The sequence below is a fragment of the Squalius cephalus genome (assembly GCF_949319135.1).
Source record: "Squalius cephalus genome assembly, chromosome: 11".
Taxonomy (NCBI): Eukaryota; Metazoa; Chordata; class Actinopteri; order Cypriniformes; family Leuciscidae; genus Squalius; species Squalius cephalus.
This window is the reverse complement of record NC_137132.1, coordinates 10,125,757-10,152,659: the sequence shown is the minus strand read 5'-3', so window position 1 is coordinate 10,152,659 and position 26,903 is coordinate 10,125,757. Positions and strand designations below refer to the sequence as shown.

The window sequence follows — 26,903 nt, the reverse complement described above, 5'->3', positions numbered from 1 at the left end:
TTATTATTGTTGTTGTTGTTTATTTTTATTTTTATTATATACAGAGAACTGTTGCTAAATCAGCCAGTTAATGTTTGATTTTAATACAGGAGAGGAAAATCATAAATTTTGATGTTTATTTTATTATTATTATTATTATTATTTACAGTTGTTATTATTATAAACTGTTGCTAAGTCATATATTCAGGAGCTTGTCTATGATTATGTTCAGATAATGTTTGAACTTTTATTTTGAAATAGCAGAGATGATTCGCTTAATTTTCACTTGCTGTTTAAACTCACTGTAACACCTTTAGATACCTCTTGTAAATAATCAGACCACAGCTGTATTCATAAAAAAAAACTGATTTTAACGGTCTTAAATAGTAAAATATGATTTTAGAAATTCTAACGAATTTATTTATGTGTCGAAAGTGCTTCTGTAATATCAAAGTCCTGCTCACTGTCATTGGAAGGAGCATTTCAAAACCAACTGCATTGCTTTTCCGTTTGTTGGGGTTGTTTAATCTAGTTAGTTCAGTTATCGGTTGTTCTGGCTGTGAAGACTGAACTGAGTGTGGTTGTAGAGTCGCATGTTGACTGTCATCAGTAATGTCCGCGTACAGACCGCTGCTGTGTTTGCTCAGGCGCGGGACAGCAGCGCGTGTCTGTAGGACAGTCACCACCTGGTCACCTGTAGGAGCCGCTTTCAATGCTAAAGTCCACAGGAGACTAGAGCTCTTCCAACAAAATGTGGTACGCTCTGTATCTATGTCTAAGTTTAATTGCTGTTTGATTGACCTGTATGATCGTAAAGCACTAACTGTGTATGTGTGTGTGAGACAGGGGTTGTTTGGTGTCCCAGAGCTCGGCTCGGTTGAGGGTTTTGAGGTGGTCCAGGACAGAGCCCTGCAGGAGACAGAGCAGCTGGTGGAGAAAGCCTGCCTCTGCCCCCCTGGAGTCCAGACTGTGGAGATATTTGACAAACTGTCAGACAGCCTGTGCAGAGTGGCAGACATGGTAAACAAATGCTAATAATACAAATAAATAATAGAAGATGACAAATGAGAACTTTAGCATACTACTCTCCTCAGGTGAAATTTCTGTCACAATTAAAATGGAGATATTTTTGTGGAAACTGTGGTACTTTTTTTTCCCGGCACTGTTTGATGAATAGAAATTTCAAAAGAACAGCATTCATGTGAAATAGAAATCTTTTGTAACATTATTATAAATGTATGTAGTGTCACTTTTGATCAATTTATTGTATCCGTGCGGAATGAAAGTATTAATGTCTTTTTATTTTATTTTTATCTTTGAATGGTAGTGTATCACTGTTTTCACTGTTATGCAGTGAAAACTGTTTTCAAAATTCATAATAATAATAATAATAATAATAAATGTTTCTTGAGCAGCAAATCATCATGTTAGAATGATTTCGGAAGGATCATGTGACACTGAAGACTGGAGTAATGATGCTGAAATTTCAGCTTTGACATAACATGAATAAATTACATTTAGAATATAGTGGAATAAAAAATATTTATGTTTAAAAAATACATCTCATATTCATTTTTTTGTAGGCAGACTTTATTAAAGTGGCACATCCCGACCCGTCTTACCGTGAGGCTGCAGAGAGGACTTGTATAAGCATTGGCACTATGGTGGAGAGGTAGGCCTGGATTTATATCCACTTTATATATATATATATATATATATATATATATATATATATATACATACATTTCTCTTGACAGCGATATTTATGATTAATATTTTGTCCTACAGACTCAATACCAATGTTGAATTGTGTAAGAGCTTAAAGGACCTGTTGGATAACAAAGATATCTTTGCCAAACTGGACCCAGAAACAAGGTATAAATCAGATTTTCTGTTTTATTGTATGATAAATGTCCAAGCATGAAATTCCAATCAAATTGATCTTGTTTATTTCATTGATGCAAGTTTGTGGTGTTACTATATTTTCTTTGTTTAAAAAAAAGTACTTTGTAATATTTACTATATTGTTTTATTGATGCAGAAGAGTGGCTGAACTGTTCATGTTTGACTTCGAAATAAGTGGAATCCATCTGGATAAAAAAAAGGTTAGTTTTTTTTGTTGTTGTTGGTATTAGTTATACTTTTTTGACTCATCTCAGTTAGAGCTGCACAATTAATCATTAAAAAGATTGCGATCTCGATTCAAACACCCTGTGATCTTGTTCCTAAATGACAATGTTTGAGCCATGTCTATTAAGCCTTTGACTTGAATGACTAGATCTCAACGAACATTCAAATCTGCTTTTGCGCCGCCGCTGACTCAGAGAGAGCAGTTATCATGTATAGGAATGAAACAGCTTCAACAACACAGTATCATTATTTCTGTTTTACAATAATTCCGATGATCACTGAAGAACTGGGATAAAAGTTTATAGTTCGGATATAAACGCTGATGTCAAAATTTAGTAAATCACCTTTTGATAGTATCTTGACAAAATTAAGATTGAATCAATTACATTGTTACACCAGTAAGTGGCGACAAATGACTGTTAAAAGTTATTTGACATTGCATCATTCATTCAAGAGATTTGTTCAAAAACACTGATTCATCCAGTAAAGTCTTTTTGAGTGAGTCTTTGAATCATTCTGATTTTTAAAAATAATAATAATTCATTCAAATGAATTAAATATATGTTATTTTGTTCGGTTTAAACAAACAAAATTCTCAGTTTATGCAGTATTGTGCAGCTCTAATCTCACTTTACTGGACAGTAGGGTTGTTAAATGTATCGGTACAGGGTATATGCGGTACCCGCTGATTGACACTGCTGTCAAACGCTCTCGTTCGTGTTTGTTTGTCAAAGATTTCTATTTACAGCGTGTGTTTACAAGCGTTGAGCATTGTAGCCAATCACAATCATATCTGTTGAGCGCATGAACGAAATGGCCAATCAGAGCCACTTGTCAGCAAGAATCTGCTTAACACCGCTGAAAAGATTTTGTTTTGTTCAATCAATGCAAGTCACACACTAACACATCCTTTCACTATAACCAGCAAAGTGTAAACACAATGTCAAAAAGAGATTCATTGTACAATTAAGACCGAGACAGTGAGAGTGCAGAATTAAGTGTGCTTGCGCTTTAGAGATTGACAGACTTATTGATTATAAAGGGAGGCTCTCTTGCTTTCTGTTTATTACACATTCTGGATTGACAACCGTATTTAAATGCGCGATCGAATCGGAAACTGCGACGATTGATAGTGATAACCAATGGAGGAGACAATATTTTTTAAAGTAGGCTACTTAATTTGGTACAGAGAACTGCAAATTTTACTGGTATTGGTCAGGCTTGTGCACAATTCAGAATTGAATTGAGAGTGACTCCTTAATTCCAATTCAATTCTTGAATTTGAATTGAATTTGAATTGATGTCAAAAACAGGATCTAGAATTACCATTCGAATTTGAATTAAAGGAAGCAGAATTGCAATTCAATAAAAATTCAAAGAAATTCATATACATATTTTAAGTGAAGTGTTTAACAATGAAGCTTTACAGTATATGTCAGATATGACTGCATTATAAATGGTATTAGTTTGAACTACTTGTACAGATTACATTAAAAGGATATGTTTTCCCCGAGCAATGAATGTTAAAAGCAATGTTAAAAACAAAACTAATTAAACAACATTTAGGGGGTAATTTATTTCAAGAATTTGATCAATATCTATTTTAGAACAAAATGTATGCAGGGTTGAGGAGTAAATAGTTACATGAAATGAAATTTCTGTTATTAAATGACAAAATTAATGTAATTGTATTTAGTTGTATTACTGAGGTAAAATGTTTAATTCAATTCGAAATTGCTTTGCATTGATAAAGTTATCCAAATAAAGTAATCCAAACCACATTTATAATGGGTAACTAATAACAGTAAGCAACAACATTTCCAAAGTAACCTTCCTAACACTGAATGCATGCGAGACTCAACACATTCTTTCTGTTGTGTGACTGTGTGGAATTTCTTTGAATTGCCATGAATTTAATTCCACTTCCTGTCATTCCAATTCAAATTCAATTCAACGTCCTGTGGGGCAGAGTAAATTCAATTCAAATTCCAATTCATGAATTGAATGGAGGCCAATTCTGAAATTCTGAATTTTGCACATGCCTGGTATTGGTACCGGCTACTGAAGTTGTGGTACCGTGTCAACTATACTGGACAGTGGACAGTAAAATACATTTGTGTGTAAGACACTGCTCTGCATCTCTCAGATTACCTTTCCCTGTTCCACAGAGGAAAGAGGCTGTGAACTTGAATGTGAAGCTGCTGGATCTGAGCAACCAGTTTCTCATGAGCTGCCACATGCCCAACAGAATTGAGAAGAGAGCTCTTCCTGAACACATTCACCAGCACTTCAGTAAAGACGGAGAGCACGTTCAGATCAGCGGCCTGCATGCGGACGCACCTGATGATCTGGTACGTCACTTTCCTGAATTAGTACAAACTGTTTTGATGTTGTATACATGTTGATTGAAATAGTTACAAACTCTTTTTATATTGTCAGTTTTCCTTTAGACCCTCAGGTGTCTTTGTTGTGGTGTAACTAGTGTTTTTTTGTTGTTGTCTGTGCACATATTTTTCAGGTCAGGGAAGTTGCGTATAAAGTTTTCCTCTACCCGAACGCAAATGTGATGCACATACTTGAGGAACTGCTGGCCTGTAGAGATAAACTGGCTCGCTTGGTTGGTTATGAATCTTATGCGCACAGAGCATTAAAGGGAACCATGGCCAAAAGCCCAGGTAGAAGACATATATATAAAATATATTTCCTTTAAACTTGGAAGTGTGTCATTTCTGTACCACTAGCTGAACCAATTAGAACTGCAAGAATAATGATTATTTCTAACTCAAACTTCATTTTTATTTTTTTAATAAATAATAGAATAGTTAATATTAAATTATGTTTAATATTATTTATATTATTGGAATATAAGTTTATGACACGGTCTGTTTCTCTACAGAGGCAGTTATGAGCTTCTTACAGCAGATCACAGACAAGCTCTCAGACAGGTAGAGTTTGTTCTCTTCAAAATTTGTCAGTTGCATTAAGCCACAGATGCATAATAATAAATTTATTATGTCCAAAAGTTACTGTCTGATTTTTTTGAAGAAAGATTAAACCTAATTTATCTATTACAGTTTTGTCGTTGTATTTGCAAGCTGGTGCCACTAGGTGTCAATGTCAACAACATTATAGGAACAACATAATAATAAAGACACTACGTTGTATTGTATTGGTTGCATGCATGTGTATTGAAACATATTTTTAATTTGTATATGCATGTATAGTATATCATTTTTGGTTACACTTTATTTTAAGGTGTCATTGTTACAGTGTAATTATATATTTAAGTACCGAGTAATATTAGGCAACTACAAGTACTTACTATAGGGTTAGGGTAGGATTAGAATTTGGTTGCATGTAATTATGCATAATTTACTGTTATTACTATGGTAAATGCATGCGTAACAAGGACACTGTAAAATAAAGTGTTAGCTAACTTTTATAATGTAAAATCTAATATAAAATATATTTCTGTAAACTTTAGGACTGAAAGGGATTTTGAAATGATGAGGGATATGAAGACAAAACTCAACCCCAAAAATTCTGTAAGCACTGCTCAATTTTCTCTGATATTTGGATTTCCCTATCATCTGCTATCATATTGTATCATCTTGTAAAATTTTTGAAATGTACAACTTTACAAACTTAATAGTAGCTGCAAGTTTGTTTAAGTGAGAAATAGTTCATTGTTCTATGCAAGAATTAAAACTGAATGAAATCTTCCTTTGTAGGAAGTAATGCCATGGGACCATCCGTACTTCAGTGGTGTGATACGTGCAGAAAGGTAAGAGACCTGAGCTTAAGGTGGGATTTAATTTTCTTACATCTAAGAATTTCCTCCTAAAATAATACACTATTGTCAAACATTCAAATATTTTAGTCAAAAACATTCTCTTTTGTCAAACTTTGACCTCAGATGACACACAAAACCTAACAAATATACAGACTACTTTTCTGAAAACTAGTGAGGTCAATTTAAAACAGTGTTACAGAAACCTTTTATTGGGAATACTTTTCCAGATCATCGTCCATTACAGTATACAGCGTAAATGAAAGAGTGCAGGTACAGTAAAACACAACAATGAGCTTTAGGGAAAGTGACACTACAGTAAAGTGATGATGAAAGGCACTAGAAAAGCCAAATACCAATGAATTGATTGTGAACTCAATATGCAACACAATACAGTATACTGTCAATTACAGTACAGTAAAAGAAAATCAGCATCCTCTGCACATTCGGCCAAATTTCTTTACAGTATAGAGTACTACAGCAGTTTCGTGGTGTTCTGACAAAAGACTTTCTTTAGGCAGTCATTTCTCAGTTACAGAAATACTGTAAATGTAAAAAAAATAATAATAATTGGGCTACAAATAAATTTGAGTTTGAGGGTGTACAACGTGCTGTAGTTTACTATACAAAGAATAGTGAGGTTTAAAGTACTGTTACAGTGTAATAATTATGCTATATGTGTAAGTAGTATAAAAACCCTGTAGGTGATTCTTCTCTATTGTTAAGATACATTTATATTATCCCGAGATTGTGATTGGTGTGTCATTAGTTTTGCTACGTAATGTTCATTCAAGGATAAATGTGTGCTATTTGAGTTCATGTGTTTGTGTTTTCTGAATGAGAACGTGGTTAAACCTGTGTATTTTTGTGTAGTGTTTTGCAGAAATAACTAAGAAAATTGGACTGTGTGTGAAAACAGGTGAAATGTGATAAACATTTTGAGAAATGTGTCTTTGTTTTGAGAACTGAATCAATGGTTGTGGAAAGTGGGCCAACTGAATCAGTTATAATGTGTTAGCTATCGAGAAAAACAGCTGTTCAACATGAATAATAATAATAAGAAGAAAAAGACATTTCTTTTACATTCTTGAAATTTCTCTTTTGTAGTCTGTGGTTTTTGTGAGAAAAAATGTGAAATGGACATTCAGTCTTTAATAACATGGCATGTTTATGTTTTGTCTCCATAGATTCAACATCGAGCCAAGCCTGTACAGTCCATACTTCTCGCTGGGAGCGTGTATGGAGGGTCTGAATGGTCTTTTCACACAGCTGTATGGTGTATCACTGCTGGCTGAGCAGCCCAGTGTGGGGGAGGTCTGGAGCGAAGATGTGCGCAAGCTGGTGAGATCATGCTTCTGTGCTTGATTATCTTACCCAACAGGCTTAAATGAGAGCTCATCTTCAGATCTAGCCAACTTCTTTCTTTTTTAAATGTCACTTGCCATTTTTAACTGTTCCCTCAGGCTGTGGTGCATGAAACAGAGGGACTGCTAGGATATATCTACTGTGACTTCTTCTACAGACCTGAGAAACCTTACCAGGTAAAGAGCTCAGATAAGCCATCTACACTTGTTGTCCTTAGCTTGTCCATCTCAAATTAGTATCTGTTATACAATAAGTTCCAATCCTCAAATTTGATTGGCTGAGTGGTGGTTCATACTGATATTCAGTTACATCATTACACCAGTAGGTGGCAACAAGTGTCTTTATGAGTGAGTCACTCACTGCATTTGAAATTGAATTCTTCCCTGCTATACAGTATCAGAAAAACAGTACACCAACAAGAGAACAATCATCACCTCCTGGGAAATTGGTGCAAAATATCTGTAATAAAAATGGACGTTGCTGCAATCGGGGAAGCCACTGTGGCTCTTTTATTTCTACACCATAAATGACTTGTGTCTTTGAGTGTGCAGACGAAACACACTCTTGCATTGAATGCCTGGTGTTTGAGAACGCGGTCATGTGAGATACCTCTGGGAGGTTATTATACCAAATCATTCTGATGACAGACTTCAGCTAAGGCATTTTCAGACATCCGATTTTCATGCATACGACACACATTCATATACAGAACGTATTTTTTGATTGTTTTGATTGAAGTAAGTTTCAAACCAAATGTTGTACCTACTACAGTATGTGATTTTGGATGCAGAGATTGAATCATTCACTCAACCAATTCATATAAAATCGATTCATTAATGAAAAAATCATGAGGGAGTCATTGAATTATTCACTCAAGCGATTCATTCAGGAACAAATGTTTGCTGATTTATTCAAGATCAAAATTAAACCAAAGTTGTTGTTTTTTTTAATGCTCAGCCAATCAGTATTGATTAGTCCAGCTTGTTTGTGTCCCGCTCAGGACTGCCACTTTACCATTCGTGGTGGGAGGCGGCTGGATGATGGCCAGTATCAGCTGCCAATGGTGGTCCTGATGCTAAACCTGCCCCACCCCACACGGTCCGCTCCCACGTTGCTCAGCCCGGGCATGATGGAAAATCTCTTCCATGAGATGGGTCATGCCATGCACTCCATGCTGGGACGTACCCGCTACCAACACGTGACGGGTACGGGATGATCACTATAGAAATCCACTAAGTTGGTTCACATTTGTGGCCTTTACAACTTCCTCAGAGCAGCATGATCATGGTGACCTTGTTTCTCTCTTCAGGAACCCGATGTGCCACTGATTTCGCAGAGGTGCCCTCTATTCTCATGGAATACTTTGCCACAGATTATCGCGTGATCAGTCAGTTCGCTCGCCACTACCAGACTGGACAGGTACACTGCAATGTTCATGTTGCTCATTATTTCAAAAATTATTTTAAAGGGGTCCTATTATGTTTGTGTACTGTTGCTGTTTGAGCATGAAAAAGGTCTGCAAATCACAAAGTCCACTCCAAAGGAGTTATTCTCTATATCAGTAAGTACTGTTTCTGAACTCCCTGAAATGCCTCGATTGTAGTCTTTGGTTTTCTTCAGGGAACGTACACATCACAATATTCGCAATTCCTAATTTAAATCATTTTCTGCCCAAGGCATACGTAAGAAAGGGGACGAGGTTGAGTTTAGTTAGGTTGCGTCTTGTCCAAGAGATGATGTTTTTCCACCCCGAATCTAAACCCCCTTTTTCAGCCTTCCTTAGACAGATGAACTTAGGAAACAGTGGTTAAAATGTATTTTTCACACTATTACTTAGCAGTATACAACCATATTTTTGTAACGACTGTTTTCTGAAACATGCCATTTGAAGCAGGTCAATTGTTATAAATAACACAGATATAACATCACATTTGAAATGTAAGAGAGGTATAAAAATAAATAATTACCACTGTGAAAGATCCTGCACAAGTCATGCCATTGAAGGTGGTTTGGGTTGATCAGCTTGTCCATCTTGACTATCCTTATCGGACTCGGGCTTGAAGTGATATGGCAAAACTGGCGCCATAGTTTGTGTAGTTAAAGTAGAGTTTACAGCACCTCAGGAACCCTCTCTGGTGGATACTCGCCGGTTATGGTAAGGGGCGTTAGAAGACTTTCGACGCGCTCTAAGCGGTAGAAAAATCACAACAGACTGGGTCCGGCTGACCAGTCAGAGCAAGCTCTGCTTTTCAGATGGCGGGTTTTAAAGAAACCGAAAACTAAAACAGAGATTTCAGACAGAGGGTGAAAACAGGTGCTGCAACAACATACATTTTTAAGAAAATTAGTTTTTGGAACATTAAATGATGTAAACACATTCTAGTAGACTCAATAAATAAAATTATGAACTTGCGTATGAGCATAATAGGACCCCTTTAAATTCTTAGCTGGTCGCTCTTTTCCATGCAACTACAATAAATAAGAATTTATGGTTCTTGTTAAACAGGAGGCAAAAGCACCATGAAAGTAGTAAACACAACTCACAAGTCATCTGAAATAATTTCTGGGTGAAAAAGGTTTTTTTTTTCTTTTTTTTTTTTCTCATAGCCTTTGCCTCAGAGCATGGTGGCTCGTCTTTGTGAGTCCAAGAAGGTCTGTGGTGCTGCTGACACTCAACTTCAGGTACCAGATCTTCTCATTTAACAACGAGAACGGTTTCGAACATAACCTTTTATTATGGCCCATAACTAATGTGGTGACCAATATTACTATTTAAAAAACAAAAACAGGATTCACAGTGAAGCTCCAATGTAAATGGTGAAATCAGGCATAAAAATTGAAGAATTTTTTTTTTTAATTAATTTAATTCATTTTAAATCATATTTAATTTTGTTTAATAAAAATTATCAAAAACATTTTTAATTGGAAAAAATACTAGATAGAAATCTAATATTGACGACATCTAATGCAACATTTTCATAAATGGTTTGGTATCTGAACTCAAAATTTCTGTAAATGTTTCTCTTTAGGTTTTCTACGCAATCCTGGATCAAGTTTATCATGGAAAACCACTAAATCGATCAACGACAGATATCATGATAGACATGCAGAAGAAGTATTATGGCCTGCCATATGTCACCAACACTGTAAGTGTGTTTCATTTGAATTAAAAAATATAATGGGTGCAATGTGTACTTTTTCCCCAATGTTATAAAATACTTTTTTAATATTTTTTGAATGTCAAAATGCATAAATGTTGACACAAAGTTTAAATGTGGAAGCCACCATTTTCTGCTTTTTTCTGCCAATCCATTTAGTAGAACTGGCAAAAACTCCCTGTATTTTAAAAAACAGGTTTAGGAAATCTTAGGAAAACAAAATGCATGGTCTTAAGGATAACTTTGAATGATTTATTGAATGCCTCCTAGAAATCATTGCTGCACAAAAAGCACATCTCTCAAATGTAGGTGGTCTGTTGAAATGAAGTGATCCATTGGCGTTATTGAAGTTAATGAATGTTTGGGAATAGTTCCTTGACTAATCCTTAATAACATCTTATACTCCCCTTCTGAAGTACAAAAACACATCAACACACCAAGGTAGTTTAGTTTTGGCCCCTTTCCTGTCCTGTGGTTTTCTACTCAGACACTGCACGGTTAAAGGATTAAAATACTTTTCTCCGTTCTCCGGCCCTTTTCAGGGCCCTTTTTTTGCAATAACAAAGCAGATATACTTTGAAGAAGCGCTCCCTGGGGGAAATATTTGAAACTCTTCTTTCAAAAGTCTTTTTGGAAGGGAAAACATAGTTTGAATTGCTTTTCTTAGCTCTTCGGCAGCTGTAGAGATGGCCGCCTGAGAGCTGGAGCGATTTAAAACACATATTTTATTTCGGAATGGCCTTCATAAACCATTCATCCTGGCCTGTAATTATGTGGAGCCACTGGGAATCAGGCCTCCCCCCAACTCTAAATATTCCCCTCTCTCTTTAATTGCTTCAGCCGTAATGTCTTTACCATCGTCTAAATCACCCAGCTTCCCCCTTCTTATCCGTTATTACTGCCTCACGGGAACGCAGCTAATAGTATGCGTGTGTCTTTCATTCCTGTAGGATGCATGTTTTATTGACTATTAAAGGACAAATGAAAGCTTTCCTCAGTCCACATATGGCTGTAAAACCCTCGGCATGCAACTCTATTGAAGTATCACAGCTGTTTTGACAAATTATATTGTTGCAGTAAAGATATAAAATTTTCTTTTTTTTACCTGACAAAGTTTTGGCCCCACAATCTTTCCGTTACACACATAGGAACATTTTAGTGGTCCCACCTACAATGTGCACTACCCTTCAAAAGTTTGCGGTCAGTAAGATTTTTTACAAAGGTTTATAAAAGAAGTCTCTTATGTTCACCAAGACGGCATTTATTTGAACAAAAAATACAGTAAAAACAGTAATATCAAATATTATCTCTGTGATGTGAAAGCTGGATTTTCAGCATCATTACTCCAGTGTCACATGATCCTTTAGAAATCATTCTAATATGCCGATATGCTGCTATTGATAACATTATTATCAATGTTGAAAACAGAAGTTGTGCTGCCTAATATTTTTGTGGAAACTGTGATACCTTTTTTCAGGGCTTTTTGATAAATATAACGGTCAAAACAACAGCATTTAATTTCAGGATTTAGTTTGCCCATTTAATTGTCCACCAGGGGGAAATTTAAGTCTTATTGCTTAACAAAAATAGCACACATCAACGAGCTGTAAAATTTGAGGTATCATACCACAAATTGCACAGGACGACTTTGGCACTAAAGATTCATTACTGAGGTTTGTTCAAATCACTAACCCTAAAATGAGTCATAAAAGTGATGCTTGACCATTAATAAAGATTGTGGCGGAGATGATTAATTGACTCAGACTCATATTTACAGTTGTTTAACTTTTGCTGATGTTGATTCGGTTTACTAGGGCATTAATAGTGTTCTGGAAGATAACGTCAGCTGTTTGAAACATGGACCAGATGGAGGTTCTTGTCCTGTTGCTAATATTTGGCAACATTCACACACAGTGTTACATTCCTCTGGCCACTGAGATACATGATTGGATGCAAAGAGCGTACATGTCCGGTATTACCATGTTAGAGTTGGTTAGATTTTATTAGCTCAAGGCCTTTAATGCAAAGTACTGTAAATGTGAAATTCTTATAAATGTAGATTTTGGTGGCCAGCAGCCTGACAGAACCCATCTGCAGTGAAAATATTTCCATAACCCAATACAGATTTTAGGCAAGTGTTGAAGGTCAAGTAGCTGTTTCGCTAATGTTTAGCTTTCAGATTTTACGTCCCTGCAGGAGTGCGTTTGGGCTTACTGAAGTCATTAGAGGCCATATGGGATATGTCTTGCTGATACTCTGGGGCTTAAGTCTGTGTTCTACAGCAGTTTCACCTTCCTCAACCATAATGTGTCTCTCATAGTGCTGTTTACACAACCCTGGCTCTCTTCATCAACCTCGCAGTGAAACACTTACACACACACATTCTGCGTGAGAAAAGACTGTCCAGCATGTCCCTTACTAATCATTATAGCCAGATGTCTTTGTAGTGGAGTCCTTAATATTCTGTAGCATGATAGCATAGCAATGCTTTTATTATGTACCAACTACAAAAGCATATAGTTATATAACACGTGTATCTGTAAGATTCCTATGTTCAGGAGGTTGTAACACTTTGACATGAATCATGTATTTAGCGGATAGCAGATGGCTAAGCCTAATGTGCCTAATATTGCCCTGGCCCTGTGATAGGAGAGGAAGGTATAAAGCCTACTTTGCTTTGTTTGTTTCTTGGTTTATTGATTTGTTTGTTTCCTGCTTTTGAATTATTTTGTTTCTTGGTTTGTTTTTGTTGGTGTTGTGTCTTGTTGCTTGGTTTCTTGTTTGTTTGTTTGTTTGTTTGTTTTGTTTTTTGTTCTGTTTGAGTCGTTTGGGGTTTTTGTTTGTTTCTTGGTTTAGTTTTTGGTTTGGTTTGCTGCTTGTTTTGTAATTGGTTTGTTTAGCTTGGTCATGGTTTGGATTTTTGCTTTGTTTGTTGCTTGGTTTCTTATATTGTTTTTGTATTCTTTTTTTGTTTGTTTCTTGGTTTGTTGTTTTTGTTTATTGTTTTATTTTTTTGTTTCTTGTTTTCTCTTGGTTTGTTTTTTTGCATTTGTGTCCTGGTTTGGTTTGTTTCCCCCTTTTTTTTCCGTTTAGTTTGTTTCTTGGTTTGTTGGTGTGGATTTTTTGTTTAGTTTGTTTCTTGGTTTTTAGTTTTGTTTGGTTTTATTTGTCAGATACAGTAGAGAGTCACAGGATTTTGGGCAGTCGGGGCAAATTCAGGTATGCGTATCCTGCATAAGCACTATGGCAGTGTCAAGACACCGTGAGACCCACTGAACAACAGTGCCTTGTACAACAATACCTTAAGTTCCTTGAAATGTGCAGCATTACTCAATGTGTTGACGTAATTTCCACTAAAACAGGAAGACAGGGCGGGACATATCGAGCAGCTCCTCCCCTGTTTTTAAAATAGCCAATAGCGTTTTGTTTACATCACAGAAAGCTTGGCCAGAGCCGGTGAGCTCGGTAAAGCCGCAGTTTCCTCCTAATCTCAAACCGTTTCTCCTCCTAATCTCCTCCATATCGCTTTAAATATAGAATTCTGTGCAGAATTCAGATGGGTCGATGCGTTTACTGGTCTGCGCCGACTCGCGCATATGATCCCGACTAGAGCATATGCTCTTGTGTTCATGTGACACTAGCGTGAAACCAGACTTCATTCGCCACAATGGAAAGCATATTTACACTGTCTGAATCGTTACCTATATTGTCGTTTCCTATCCCCTATATAGTGCAAGTGCACTATGTGCTATTTACACTGTAGAAAATAGTATGTGTGTGAACAAGTGACCAATATCAGCCACAGCTTGAGTGTCTATTTATAATGTAGGGGGTGGGACGCTTTAGATTCTAGAGAGTATTTTATTTAGAAAATCTGATGAGGAGCTGAGAGGTCATCAAAATCATTGATTCATATTGGCAGAGACTGTAAGTTTTGAATGCTTATATTTTCTAAATGTGAATTTGTCATTGTTTTGGAGCACACTAGGTTATAGATAACAGTAAGGCTAGCATATTCATAATAGCAGTTACAGTCTGATCATCTGATTCTTGTTGACTTTTTGAACCCAGCTATTTTAGATTAGCTGTAGCTATAAACTGATTTTATCATATACCAACAGGATTGTTGCCCCTATTCACTGCCATATCAAGCGTAGTGAGCTCGGTTCATTTCCTGCAGGGATAATGGTAACAGCGGGTGTCTAAGCACGTCTCCATCCCTGAGCGATGCGTTTGAACTACTGAGCTCTTTCAACACGAATCTAGCCTGTGTTTTTATCGCCAAATACTTTCCCACCTTGCTCCCACCCAAAACATTATCACTGTCTTTAATTTGCCTCAGACTAAAGTAGCCATGGAAGAGGGCTTTGCCCCATTTGTGCTCTGAGAATGTAAATATTTAGTGATGAATATGGTCCTGAAGGCATTGTGTGGCAATTATCTTAACTTGACTGTTCCATTTAACTGGGTCAGATATTGAGTGCTGTTAGCATCAGCATGTTTCCAGGTTAGGAAATAACTTGGCAAGCGTTTACAGAGATGTAACAGGAATATTCCTACGGCAGCGTGTGATTAGTTCACCTGCATCTGTCTCTGCAGGCCTGGCAGCTGAGGTTCAGTCATCTCATCGGCTATGGGGCGAAGTACTACTCGTACCTGATGTCACGGGCCGTGGCCTCCATGGTGTGGAAGCAGTGTTTCTATAAAGACCCCCTCAACAGGTTTGTGAAAGATTCATTAGATAAATCACCCTTGTATTGCCACTTGTTTTTTTTAAAATACCACTAAAAAATAAAGGTTCCTAAAGGTAGTTTTAGCAGTTGTGTCATAGAGGAATCATTTTTGATTCCTCAAAGAACCTTTCAACCTTTCACCTTTTTTAGTTTTTTTTTTTTTGGAAAAGCATTTAAGAACAATCTAAATAACCTTTTTGCACTATTATGAAACTTGTGCAATGGAAAGGTTCCAGGGATGTTGAAGATTCTACATGGAACCATATTTACCAATAATAGAAAAAAAAATTGATGCAAGCATGAAATTCATTAAATTTGATGCTGTGAAATGTTAATAAATGAAATAATTTATTTGAACTTGATGTGCTAGAATAACTAAAAGAAAAAAAGAAAATAAATACTATATAGACATTTTTTTAAAACTATTAAATTAACAAAATTACTAAAATTTTAACTGAAATTAAAATGAAAATGGAAAATATTGAAATAAAAGCTGATTCAAAATATTAATAAAAACTATAATAGTATCACAATGATACTAAAATAACACTGGTTCACATCATGTTGGAATTACCATAACATACGTTTCCACATAGTAAAAAAAACATATTAACATGTGTGTTAACATGTAAGAGTGCACTAACATAAAGTTAATAGGCACAGACTGAAAACCACAAAACTCCTGTTTTCATTTCATGGGGTCTTTCAAAATACCAGGATATCTTAACTACTCCACTGTGGTTTTGTTCTTTAGCACTTCCTTTTGTTTGGACAGTTTTGGACATGTCTGGGAACATAAGGGTTTATGGGCTTGGATTGTGGGAAGGATGCTGGTAGTGTAAAGTAAATCTCTGTCTGCTCACGTTGTTGCAGGGAAACCGGAGAACGTTACCGTAGAGAGATGCTGGCTCATGGAGGAGCGAAGGAGCCCATGCTGATGGTGGAAGGTAAGAAAAAAAAAAAAAGTCTGCACCTGAATGAACTCGGAGTTAGTTCAGTCACTGCTATTTCTTTGTCCCTTATAGAGTCAACATCCAAACTGACCTCATGTTTCTGGTGTTAAAGTGAATAATTATTCAGTGCATGTTAATTACAAATAAATCCTCCCGTTAATGTCAAAATGTCATTACATAATAATAGCAGACAAGAACAGATTAAGTTGCTATCAAGGTTGAATATAGCACTGTAATAACAGAATAGCAGGATCTCTACTAGATGACAAGTTTCCCAGCCCTGGTGTTGCCCCATGTGAGCACCAAGATAATTATCAATATCTGTATGATGCCCCTTATGTCCAATATCTCTGAAGCACATTTTTATTGACTTTGATGGTTTTACAGTTACAAATCAATAGGAGTTTCTTTATTTTTTTTATTTTTTATTTTTTACTTCATCCATTTCTTAAAAAGCTTATTTACAAAAGAGTATAGCTCGTTAAAGACTGAAATTAGTAAGGAATTAATAAGTCCAGTGCCTCTGACGCATATTTTGTTGGACTGTGAAGATTTTGACTCTTCTAGGAGAAAAGATTTTTAATAAAGTGAGGATCCAGATTTAGTTTTAGAATCTTATATCAAAAATAAACCTTTTATATATATTTTTTTATTTATTTGTTTGTTGGTCATATATAGCTTTATTTAAACTCGCCATGAATTTTTATTTAATTTAATTTTAACTTGATGTGCTAGAATAACTCAAATTAAAAATAAATAAAAATACTATATAGAATTTTTTTTTAAATTAGTAAAATAACAAAACCACAACAAAATTACTACAATTTTAACTGAAATTAAAAAGAAAATGCAAAATATTGAAATAAAAACTGATTCAAAATATTAATAAAAACTATAATAGTATCACAATGATACTAAAATAACACTGGTTCAGATTATGTTGGAATTACCATAACATACGTTTCCACATAGTAAAAAAAACATTAAAAAACGTATTTAAACGTAAAAAAAAAAAAGTAAAATAATATATTTATAATATTAGTTGTTAATTGATTTACAACATAAAAATAACATTGCTTATTTTCCGATTCCTTAACCACATGTATTTTTCATTATTAACGGTCCGGTTCAGAGGGGTCCTCCTCAGTTCGCCGCCCCCCTCCTCTGTGCCGGATCGCAGTGGAACAAGAGCCACCCTAGAGAGAGCCTGTAGCCCGGGCCGTTTTTATCTGCCGGGCTCCCCGCTCCTCGCTGGCCGGATCCCAGGCCTCTGGTGCTGAAAAGTCCAGGCTGGATTAGATGGCATTGCAGAGAGAGGAAAGTGACGGACTGACGGCCATGCTGACTGAAGCCCTGTGTTCTCCAGCCATGGGCGGCACAGAGGCGTCTTTCATGGCCCTCAGCTTTCCCAGGGACCTCTATTTTAGTGCCGAAGGACAGACTGAAAGAACAATAGCACAGTCGAGCACCTGGGCTGGGATATGTTGTAGCGCTGTAGCACACAGATGGTGACATGCATGAGTTTTAGACACAGGATCACAGGAAGGTCGGGTTCACCTTACTTTCAGATGGTCTTTGATGGGGTTTTTGGCCTTTACAGCCAAGTGCACATTGCATTAATTTACATCAATATGCAATCACAAAGAAGGGCAGATCTCATAAATAACTTTAGAGACACTGGATTAGACAGTGAAGGAAATATAGTGGTTGAAGGGCAGTAAAGAATACTGTTTTACCTAATTCTGTATTTATATAATGCCGCATGAGAGCCATTTAATCATTATCAAGACGCTTAAAGGTGCTCTAAGTGATGTTGGGTGACGTTTAAAGTAGTGTCAAACAAAACGGAGGCTAGCTAGACCCTCCCTCCTCCTCATCCGCGCACTGACCCCCCAACCCCCACCCCCAAATCCTTCTTGTCGGTTATTGGCTGGAGCAGTTTGTTATGTTTAGTTTATTGGCCTAAAAAACGCGTGACATCGCTTAGAGCACCTTTAATACGCTAATACGTATATTGTCTTTTCAGTCCACTGCACACAAGAATCAGCACACTTGTCACACGTGCAGTATGCAAGGAAGACGAGACAAAACACAATTTAGTGTGCAAATTTTGTGATGAACTTTGATGTTGAGTTTTTAATGCTGAGCATTTTTAATTAATGGGGGGTATACATTTTTTAAAGTATGTTTAGAAAAAAATAAGTAAAAAATGTACAAAAATGTAAGACAATGAAGTGCATGATGTCACTTTGTTCTGGCTTAATGGGATAGTTCACCCAAAAATGACAATAGGCTCTATGCACGATCGCTTCCGCGTTTTTCCGTTTTTGCATTCGGTGGAGATAATGGCAAATTACACTCGGTGTTTACAAGAACTTCCAGCAGTTAACGTGAATGATGTTAACAATATTGTGAGGCAGTTAGCTGTCACACCTAAGAGTAAGAAAAAGAAGGCTTTAAATTATATATTTCGAGCTACATCGACAACTTTGAGGGTGAGTATTCTCTCATATCATGCGAAATCCTAGCCTAGAAATCTAGACGCACCCTAGCGGCAGCAAAATGTATTTTGCAGCCAGGGTAGTCTAGCAACTCTCCATTGACTTTCGAGCTGCAAAAACCTAAATTGGGTCAGGCCAATCACATAGCGTATAGAGTAGGCAGGGCGGGCTTAACATAATGACGACAGAGTTGCGACGGTTCCCTGCTACTTGAAAACAAAGAATGGCGGCTGGTGCTGGCGAACAGTCTTTCGAATCGGCTTGGCCGCGACTCTGGAGGACTTGGAGTTAAGCTTTTCTTTGAGAAAAGAGCATAGAACGGCACTGAAGTCATTCTTAAAAAAAGGAAGATGTGTTCGTGTTCGTAGTTTTGCCGGCCAGATATGGCAAAAGTTGAATCTATCAACTAGCTCCGCTTTTGGGAAAACGCGAATTTGAATTTGAAAGACAGCCGTTTATCCCGCCCCTCGGATTGAGCCGTGTCTATGGTGAGTTGCCAGACCTAACATCTTGATGTAGGTCTGGCTTGCCAGGCTAGCGAAATCCGACTAGCGAATCGGTTTCTAAAATTGTTGTCTCTGTTTCTGAGAAAATTAATTTTATGAAAGTTTTGCCTTAAGTACACTTCGCTATAGAATGCGCTATGCAGAAGTAAAGACGCTGGCTTAGATTCTACCGGAAATACGTCAGCAGCGTTCATGCATAGAGCGTATTCTGTCATCATTTACTCACCCTCATGTTACAAACCTGGATGAATTTCTTTCTTCTGTTGAACAATATTGGGTAATCAAACAGTTGATGGGACCCCATTGACTTTCATAGTATTTTTGTTTTAAAAACATCAGTACACTCAGAAGCCAAAACATTATGACCACCTGCCCAATGTGCTCTTGGTCCTCCTTGTGCTGCCAAAACAGTGCCGACCCACCAAGGCAAAGGCTACATGTACACTTTGTACAGACCTCCCTTCCCTTTACCTCAGCACAGATAAAATGTTGACGGGATAATTCCGGTTCGCGTGGTTACGCAGAAGATTCTGTATTATAAATGTTTAGGGCCAGACAAGTATTTTATTGAGGGTTGATTTGTAAAGAAGGACTACACGCCTACGCACATATATATTCAAACGCACATACCTTTGGACTGAACACGTAATGCGCGTGTGCGCGACATCTGCGTATTTGCGGGTTTGCGTTTTTGAGGTTTGCGCAGAGATAGCGGATTATCGTTTACACTTTCGAACCTATTTCAGGAAGTGCGTTCTCGAGACACCAGGCACTGTTTTGTGAATGAGCGATCGGAGCGAGTTTTCCTGTTAGAATGGCCCCAAGTTAATAACTAATGATCTTTTGCAACGGAAGTGAATCAATCAATCAATAACTTTAGCTGGACAATGACTTAATCCTAGAGCTGTTGTAAAGCCTAAACAATCTGTTACGGTAATTTCCTATTATCACTGTAAAGCCGCTTTGAAACAATCAATTTTGTAAAAAGCGCTATATAAATGAAGGTGACTTGACTGCAGACGATCCGATGTTCTTTCCTCTTTTAAAGCTCTAGGTGCACTTTGGATCATCTCAAATCATGCTGGAGAACATGGTCATCAGGTTTTGTTCATGTAGCTCAAGCGCTGCTGGCTTCGAAGCAAAAGAGAGACACACCAAATGCTAACTATTCTTTTAAGACATTTGTTTATTTTTCAACTTTACTCAAATTGATGTGCTCAACAAAAAAGAACTGCATTAAATTAGCCAAATGCTAAATGGAAGCAAGTAGAATTTGGAACCTAACTGTATGTTATACATAATATTTACGTAAATTTTTTTCAGCGTTTTCATATAGACAATAAGCCACATGATTCATGTGCACAGGGGCATAATCCTTGAAACTGGAGCTTCCTTTTTATTTTTTGACAAAGCTTTGAGACCTCCAGTTTTAATTACAGAGTCAATGATGAAGTAATTCCAGCCTTCAGGTAGATCATGAGCTTATTGCTTTCAACTCGTGACATGTTTCAAATAGTTACGAACGTCAAAGCCGTGGAGAAACCAGAAAATCTCTTCATCTGCTGGGAGGGAGGCTGTAATTATCTTCTTAGTCTTTAAACATTGCTCAACCTGAGTCTAAAGAAGTACGCATGGAGACCAGGCCTACCGGAACTCTAAGGAACGCATAGCGAAACATTCAACTCAACTCAACTGAGATTTGGTTGCATAATTCAGACTTCATATCGTATCTTGTGTCAAGTCCTCATTTGACCTCTTGATAACCCTTGCCTCATATGAAACCCAAACCAGCGCTACCTGAGTCATGTTCCACCATGTCTCGCTGTGTCTGTAACTGCACAACCTGAAGGTGTGGCGTACGCCACAGGAGCCAAAGAACAGCGTTTAAACGGGGATTAATTGAGGAGAGATGAGTCTGCCTCACTTTGATGTGTCCTTAGTTTCATCATCCTCCAATCCCAGTCATGAGCTCTTCTGACCAATCAAACAGAGCCTCCTCATCCTCTTGTTCTCTATGGATGAATGAAGCTCTCTGTGAAGGGAAGGTGTTTGAAAAGGCATGTCGGACATTCGTTCTGTGGTTGTCCTCTATTTCAAAGCACACACAGCTGGATTGTTCAGAGCATCTTGAAGCAGAAAGTCCCTTTGATTCATAATAAAACACACACAATGCACCTGTGCTGATAAATATGGTGACTTTACTCCATCCATCCTTGTAAATGTTTGATCTCGTCAACCTTGTAATCATATTCCCACGAAAAAAGATCAATTATTCCTCCGTGGTAGGGTTAAACATTAGTTTTTTTATATATACATAAATAAATATATATAATATATTTGTAAAAAATTATTTTTGTGTGTATATAATTTTATTTATATATATATATATATATATATATATATATATATATATATATATATATATATATATATATATATATATATATATATATATATATATATATATATATATATATATATATAGTTTTCTTTTCTTGAGTGTCACACGATTCTTCAGAAATGATTCTATTATGCTGATTTGGTGCTCAATAAACATTTATTATTATACTTAATGGATTTTTTTCAGGACTCTTTAATGAAACGAAAGTTAAAAAGAACAGCATTTATTTAAAATAGAATTATTTTGTAACATTATAAATGTCTTACGGTCACTTTTGATCAAGTTAATGAATCCATGTGGAATAAATGTATTCATTAAAAAATAATTTACTGGCATATGTTATATAGATATATACACACACACACACACAATAACTAAGCTGAAGAAATGTTGAAACAATCTTTTTTATACAGAGCAAAAGGCTTTATAAGACCTTGGAAGTAATAGTTATAAGATTGCGCACAAGCATTCACACATTTTAATTGCTCTAATTTATTTTGATTGGATCATTTAAGAGCTCAGAAAAAAACAAACCTATAATATAGCCCAACTCTTTAACATCAGAAGCTCATTCCTTCACATTTATCTGATATCTTTATTCTCACTGGATACGGGTCTTAATTTGTATATTTTTGGTTTTGAAATATCAAAAGAATGTGAGTCTGGTTAGGCTTGTAGTCTGAATCCCCTCTAGAGTGAACTCAGGAAATGAACATCATTATAGAAAGTGGCATTGAAGCTGGAGACGTCTAGTCCTAGTGTGATCCATTCAGAGATTAAAGAAATAGTCTGTTACATCTTTAGCTCTCTGAACAGCATCTGTGGCTGTAGCATTCAGCTGGAAACTACATGAGGATAGTAAGGTGTACAGATTGAGGTGGGACTACTTACTGTTACAGTCATAATGCCAGCATTCCTGTGTTTTTTTTTTTTTTTTTCTTTTTTTTTTTGTAGTAGTACTTGTCTCTCTTTATCTTCCATGTCCAGTCCAGCTTGTGCTTAAAAATCCACCAAATCCAGATCACAAGTCTATGGAATCTCCAAAGGGGACATGGTGATGGAAAAAAATAATAATGGAAGGAAAAGTTCACAAAACGTTTGTCATGGAAATAAGTTTTGTGTGGAATAAAAATGCAAAAGTTTTGTGTGAAAACTCAACATTTCTCAATGGAATGTAAATGTTTTAAAGAGAACACAAAGTTTCTCAGTGGAACTCAAATGTTTTGAAGAGAATGCGAAGTTTTGTAGTGGAACACAAAGTTTCTCGTTGGAACAAAGTTTCTTGTTGGAACGCAAAGTTTCTCGAAACTCAAATGTTTTAAAGAGAACACAAAGTTTCTCGTTGGAACGCAAAGTTTCTCGGAACTCAAATGTTTATAAAGAACAAAGTTTCTTGTTGGAACGCAAAGTTTCTCATTGGAACGCAAAGTTTATCGGAACTCAAATATTTTAAAGAGAACAAAGTTTCTCGTTGGAACACAAAGTTTCTCGTTGGAACGCAAAGTTTCTCGGAACTCAAATGTTTTAAAGAGAACACAAAGTTTCTCGTTGGAACACAAAGTTTCTCGTTGGAACACAAAGTTTCTCGTTGGAACACAAAGTTTCTCGTTGGAACGCAAAGTTTCTCGGAACTCAAATGTTTTAAAGAGAACACAAAGTTTCTCATTGGAACGCAAAGTTTCTTGGTGGAACTCAAATGTTTTGAAGAGAATGCGAAGTTTTGTAGTGGAACACAAAGTTTCTCGTTGGAACAAAGTTTCTTGTTGGAACGCAAAGTTTCTCATTGGAACGCAAAGTTTCTCATTGGAACGCAAAGTTTATCGGAACTCAAATATTTTAAAGAGAACACAAAGTTTCTCGTTGGAACACAAAGTTTCTCGTTGGAACGCAAAGTTTCTCGGAACTCAAATGTTTTAAAGAGAACACAAAGTTTCTCTTTGGAACACAAAGTTTCTCGTTGGAACACAAAGTTTCTCGTTGGAACGCAAAGTTTCTCGGAACTCAAATGTTTTAAAGAGAACACAAAGTTTCTCATTGGAACGCAAAGTTTCTTGGTGGAACTCAAATGTTTTGAAGAGAACACAGTTTCTCTGTGGAACTCAAATGTTTTGAAGATAATGCGAAGTTTCATAGTGGAATGTAAATGTTTTAAAGAAAACACAAAGTTTCTCCGTGGTATGCAAAGTTTCTCGGTGGAACTCAAATGTTTTAAAGAGAACAAAGTTTCTCGTTGGAATGCAAAGTTTTTCGGTTGAACTCAAATGTTTTGAAGAGAATGCAAAGTTTCGTAGGGGAATGTAAATGTTTTAAAGAAAATGCAAAGTTTCTTGGTGGAACTCAAATGTTTTTAAGAGAACGCCAAGTTTCTCAGTGGAAAGCAAATGTTTTGTAGAGAACACAGTTTTTAGGGGCAATAAAACACTTTTGCAAAAGAACGCAAATGTTCTCAGGGAACTCAATACCATTGTGAGAGAATGCTGAATTTCTCTGTGGAACACAATAGTTCTGCAAGAGAACACAAATTTTGTGAGCGAATGCAAAAAACATTAAAATATCATTTGTCCTCCCATCTCAAATGTTTTGCATCATCATGTTCCCTTAGGAGCTCCGTACAAATCTATATCCAGTGTACAAGTCTGAAGAAAATATAATCAAATAAAGCCGTATTGCGATTGTGACCAGATTTCATAATTTAGTACAGAATCACAATCAATTGATTGTCAGAGCTAACATTTACAGTACTAATTATTCATTGTGAAAGATGTGCATACAGGGTTTGAGGGTCAGAGTTGCATGAGATTTTAGTGCAGCCTTCTGGACTTGGTGTGTTTGTGTGTGTTTTAGAGGTGACCTGTGCAGGAAAGAGGGGGAAGGGAGGAGGGCCTATTTACATTGGCAGCTCTACAAGGGGAAATGAGCAGACTTCAAAGCGCCAGCAGAGAGGAATTGTAAATCGAGTGTGCACAGTTTAGCAGGACGCCTCACTGTTCACTGAGCACGGCAGAAGTGCGTCAACCTGTGGAAGACGATATTGTCATAATGTAGCACAGGGAAGATAAAACCTCTGCCCTTTTAGTTACCGCTTTTCAATGCTGCTCATATTTACAGTGCTTCTTTGAAGTTAACATTACCCAATGCAAAGTACATGGTAAACATTTACCTAAACAAGTCATTAAAGCAGGAAGATTGTGCTGCTAAAACTGAGTGTATGTAACTGGAGTTTGCCCCTCTTGTTTCATGTCCAGGCATGTTGCAGAAAAGACCCTCCATCGAGGACTTTGTCAACGCCCTGGTGTCTGATCTGGACCCTGACTTCGAAACCTTCATCATGGACTCGGAGGGCTGAGGGATGAGCATGTTTCGTGCTGAGTTTTATCTTCCCTGCTGTAATCAGTCTTTACAACTGCCCGAACAATCAGTTTTAATGAATCGAGAAGGGATGAAATTCATGAAACAAAACTGAATGATCTCACAACTGTGCATTGTGGGATATAAGCAAGTGAATTTTAAAAAACCTGTCATGAAATTATCCAGATAGAAAGTCTATTTTGTTTCAAGAAAATGTTCCCTTTTATTTAATATGTGATTTATATATATGTATATCTTTAAATTCAGTAAAGGTTTTGCTTTTGATATTTTTCATAGTATAGTACAATGAAAAATAATCTAAAGTAAATCCTTTACTGAATTTGGCATGTGTGTGTATAAGATATGTATATTGGGCTTTTTCTTTTGCATTTTTGTTCTGATTTTGGGATAAAATATGACCAGACATAATATTTTATTGAATATAACTATAAAAATGTTATATTCACCTATTCATATGTGATATAAAAGAGGATTAATATAGTTCTCAAAAAGGATCATGTGAATTTACTCAGGCCTCATTTATCTAAAAAGACAGTGCTTTGTATATTATTAGACTTTGTATACTTTTCTTATAATCGTTGCATTGTTTTCAGATATTTTTGCATGCCATTATATTTTCATTAAAACACTCAAGCAAATCTTGTAAAGTTTTATTTACAAATTTGACAAGCCACAAAATTCATGTTTTTTTTTTTTTAAAGTTCACCAACCATCAATATGAAAAGCAAGCGTGAAGGCACAAGATGGGTATCTACATTATAAAAAATATTGTCCTCCTATTTCCTATAATACAATATCTACAATTCACCACACTGGAGATCACATACACACACACACACACACACACACACACACACATGCGCACAGTTTGATCTATGGAACTGGAATGTACTGCAAAAGACTCTGCAAACCATTCAGGTGGACTGCAACTAATACCTGCAGACAACCCTTAACTTCAACCCACCCGAACAGGCAGTCAGTGCTGGGGGAAAAAACGAAAGGTCTAGTGATTCCTTTACAAAAGAGAGAATCTTTCGTCTTATGTGGTTTTCTTTAGACATTAATAAAGTCTCTTTAGGCCGCTGTTGACGTGGTCACACGCTGCTGGAGAAAGACGGCGAAACACACGTTCTCAGTGTGTGTGTGGCCTGATGTAATCTGAGGTGGGATCTTCCTTTGCTCTTTCTACCTCCAGAGTGGCTCTCAGAGGCCGACAACAGGTGAGATAAGAGTAGGTCATCCTGGAACAAGACAAAAAGAGCACAAGAACAGACACGTTAATCGCTTGGCACTGAATCAGTCAAAGTAAATTAAAGCGTGTCTATTATGAGGTGTCTTAATTTATGTGAATTAGCACAGGCACAGAAGAGCAAGATTTGGCCTGGTCTCTTAAAGGGATAGTTCTCCTATTTTTTTATTCAATGGAAGTTAATGGAGACTGTGACTTCAAGCTACAAAAATGATAAAAAGTGCTACAAAAGTAGTCTATATGATTCTATAGTGTGCTATATTACAAGTCTTCTGAAGCCATATGATGGTTTAGACTGAGATTCATTTACGGTTTCGGTTCCCATTCTTTCATTATATGGACAAAAAAAACAATTGTAGTCAAATACTGTATATCTTCGAGTGTGTTCCACAGAAGAAAGAGCGTCATATGGATTTGGGACAACAACTAGGGTTAAAAAAGTCATTTTTGAGTGAATTATCCCTTTGAGGTTGAGTTTTGACAATGTTGTACTAATTCATTCCCTTGTTTTAGGCTTGAACTAAATTAAAACAAGGGAACAAATCAGCACAATGTGGCCACAATTTAGCTAAAACGTGGGAATTAATTAATCAAACAAGTCGTGGGACGGAATTTTTAATTTAGACTATACATTTAAACTACTTTTTGTCATTTTGGAGCTTGACAGCCCCAGTACAGCCATAACTTTGGAATGAGAAAAAATTGTACATCATTGTAAACGTGACACAAAACAAACACGCGACACAAACGCACAACACAGGAGCAATGG

General features: G+C 36.5%; 2 protein-coding genes across 4 annotated transcripts in view; one reads left to right on the top strand and one right to left on the bottom strand.

The window, feature by feature from the left end:
- Positions 1–233: 233 nt before the first annotated feature.
- On the top strand, positions 234–25,528 carry mipepa (mitochondrial intermediate peptidase a). Of its 2 annotated transcripts, XR_013822837.1 has the most exons (20): positions 445–735; positions 826–999; positions 1,563–1,651; positions 1,768–1,854; positions 2,021–2,084; positions 4,278–4,460; positions 4,628–4,784; positions 5,006–5,054; positions 5,594–5,654; positions 5,841–5,893; positions 7,087–7,240; positions 7,363–7,440; positions 8,265–8,469; positions 8,574–8,683; positions 9,872–9,946; positions 10,294–10,410; positions 15,022–15,143; positions 16,029–16,102; positions 24,762–25,113; positions 25,189–25,520. XR_013822837.1 is itself a non-coding variant. In XM_079886913.1 (19 exons), exons 1-19 carry the CDS (start codon positions 592–594, stop codon positions 24,860–24,862), a joined length of 2,097 nt encoding a protein of 698 aa, XP_079743039.1. In that variant the 5' UTR covers positions 234–591; the 3' UTR covers positions 24,863–25,528. The 2 variants fall into 2 exon arrangements, 1 of the variants encoding a protein (XP_079743039.1); XM_079886913.1 differs by having other exon boundaries at positions 234–735; positions 24,762–25,528.
- The window catches only part of tnfrsf19 (tumor necrosis factor receptor superfamily, member 19), a 29,799-nt gene continuing 28,415 nt past the window's right edge, over positions 25,520–26,903 (bottom strand). For both annotated transcript variants that reach the window (XM_079886915.1, XM_079886914.1), the window contains exon 10: positions 25,520–26,126. In XM_079886915.1, the coding sequence (XP_079743041.1) occupies positions 26,122–26,126 (5 nt within the window). In that variant the 3' untranslated portion in view covers positions 25,520–26,121. The remainder of the gene's footprint in view (positions 26,127–26,903) is intronic.

What these genes read in the sequence shown, in the direction of transcription:
- mipepa (XM_079886913.1), top strand. Translation starts at nt 592, where the DNA reads ATGTCCGCGTACAGACCGCTGCTGTGTTTGCTCAGGCGCGGGACAGCA. An exon ending in TCCATCTGGATAAAAAAAAG is followed by an intron (nt 2,085 to 4,277) that starts GTTAGTTTTTTT and finishes CCTGTTCCACAG; the next exon opens with AGGAAAGAGGCTGTGAACTT. An exon ending in GCGAAGATGTGCGCAAGCTG is followed by an intron (nt 7,241 to 7,362) that starts GTGAGATCATGC and finishes CTGTTCCCTCAG; the next exon opens with GCTGTGGTGCATGAAACAGA.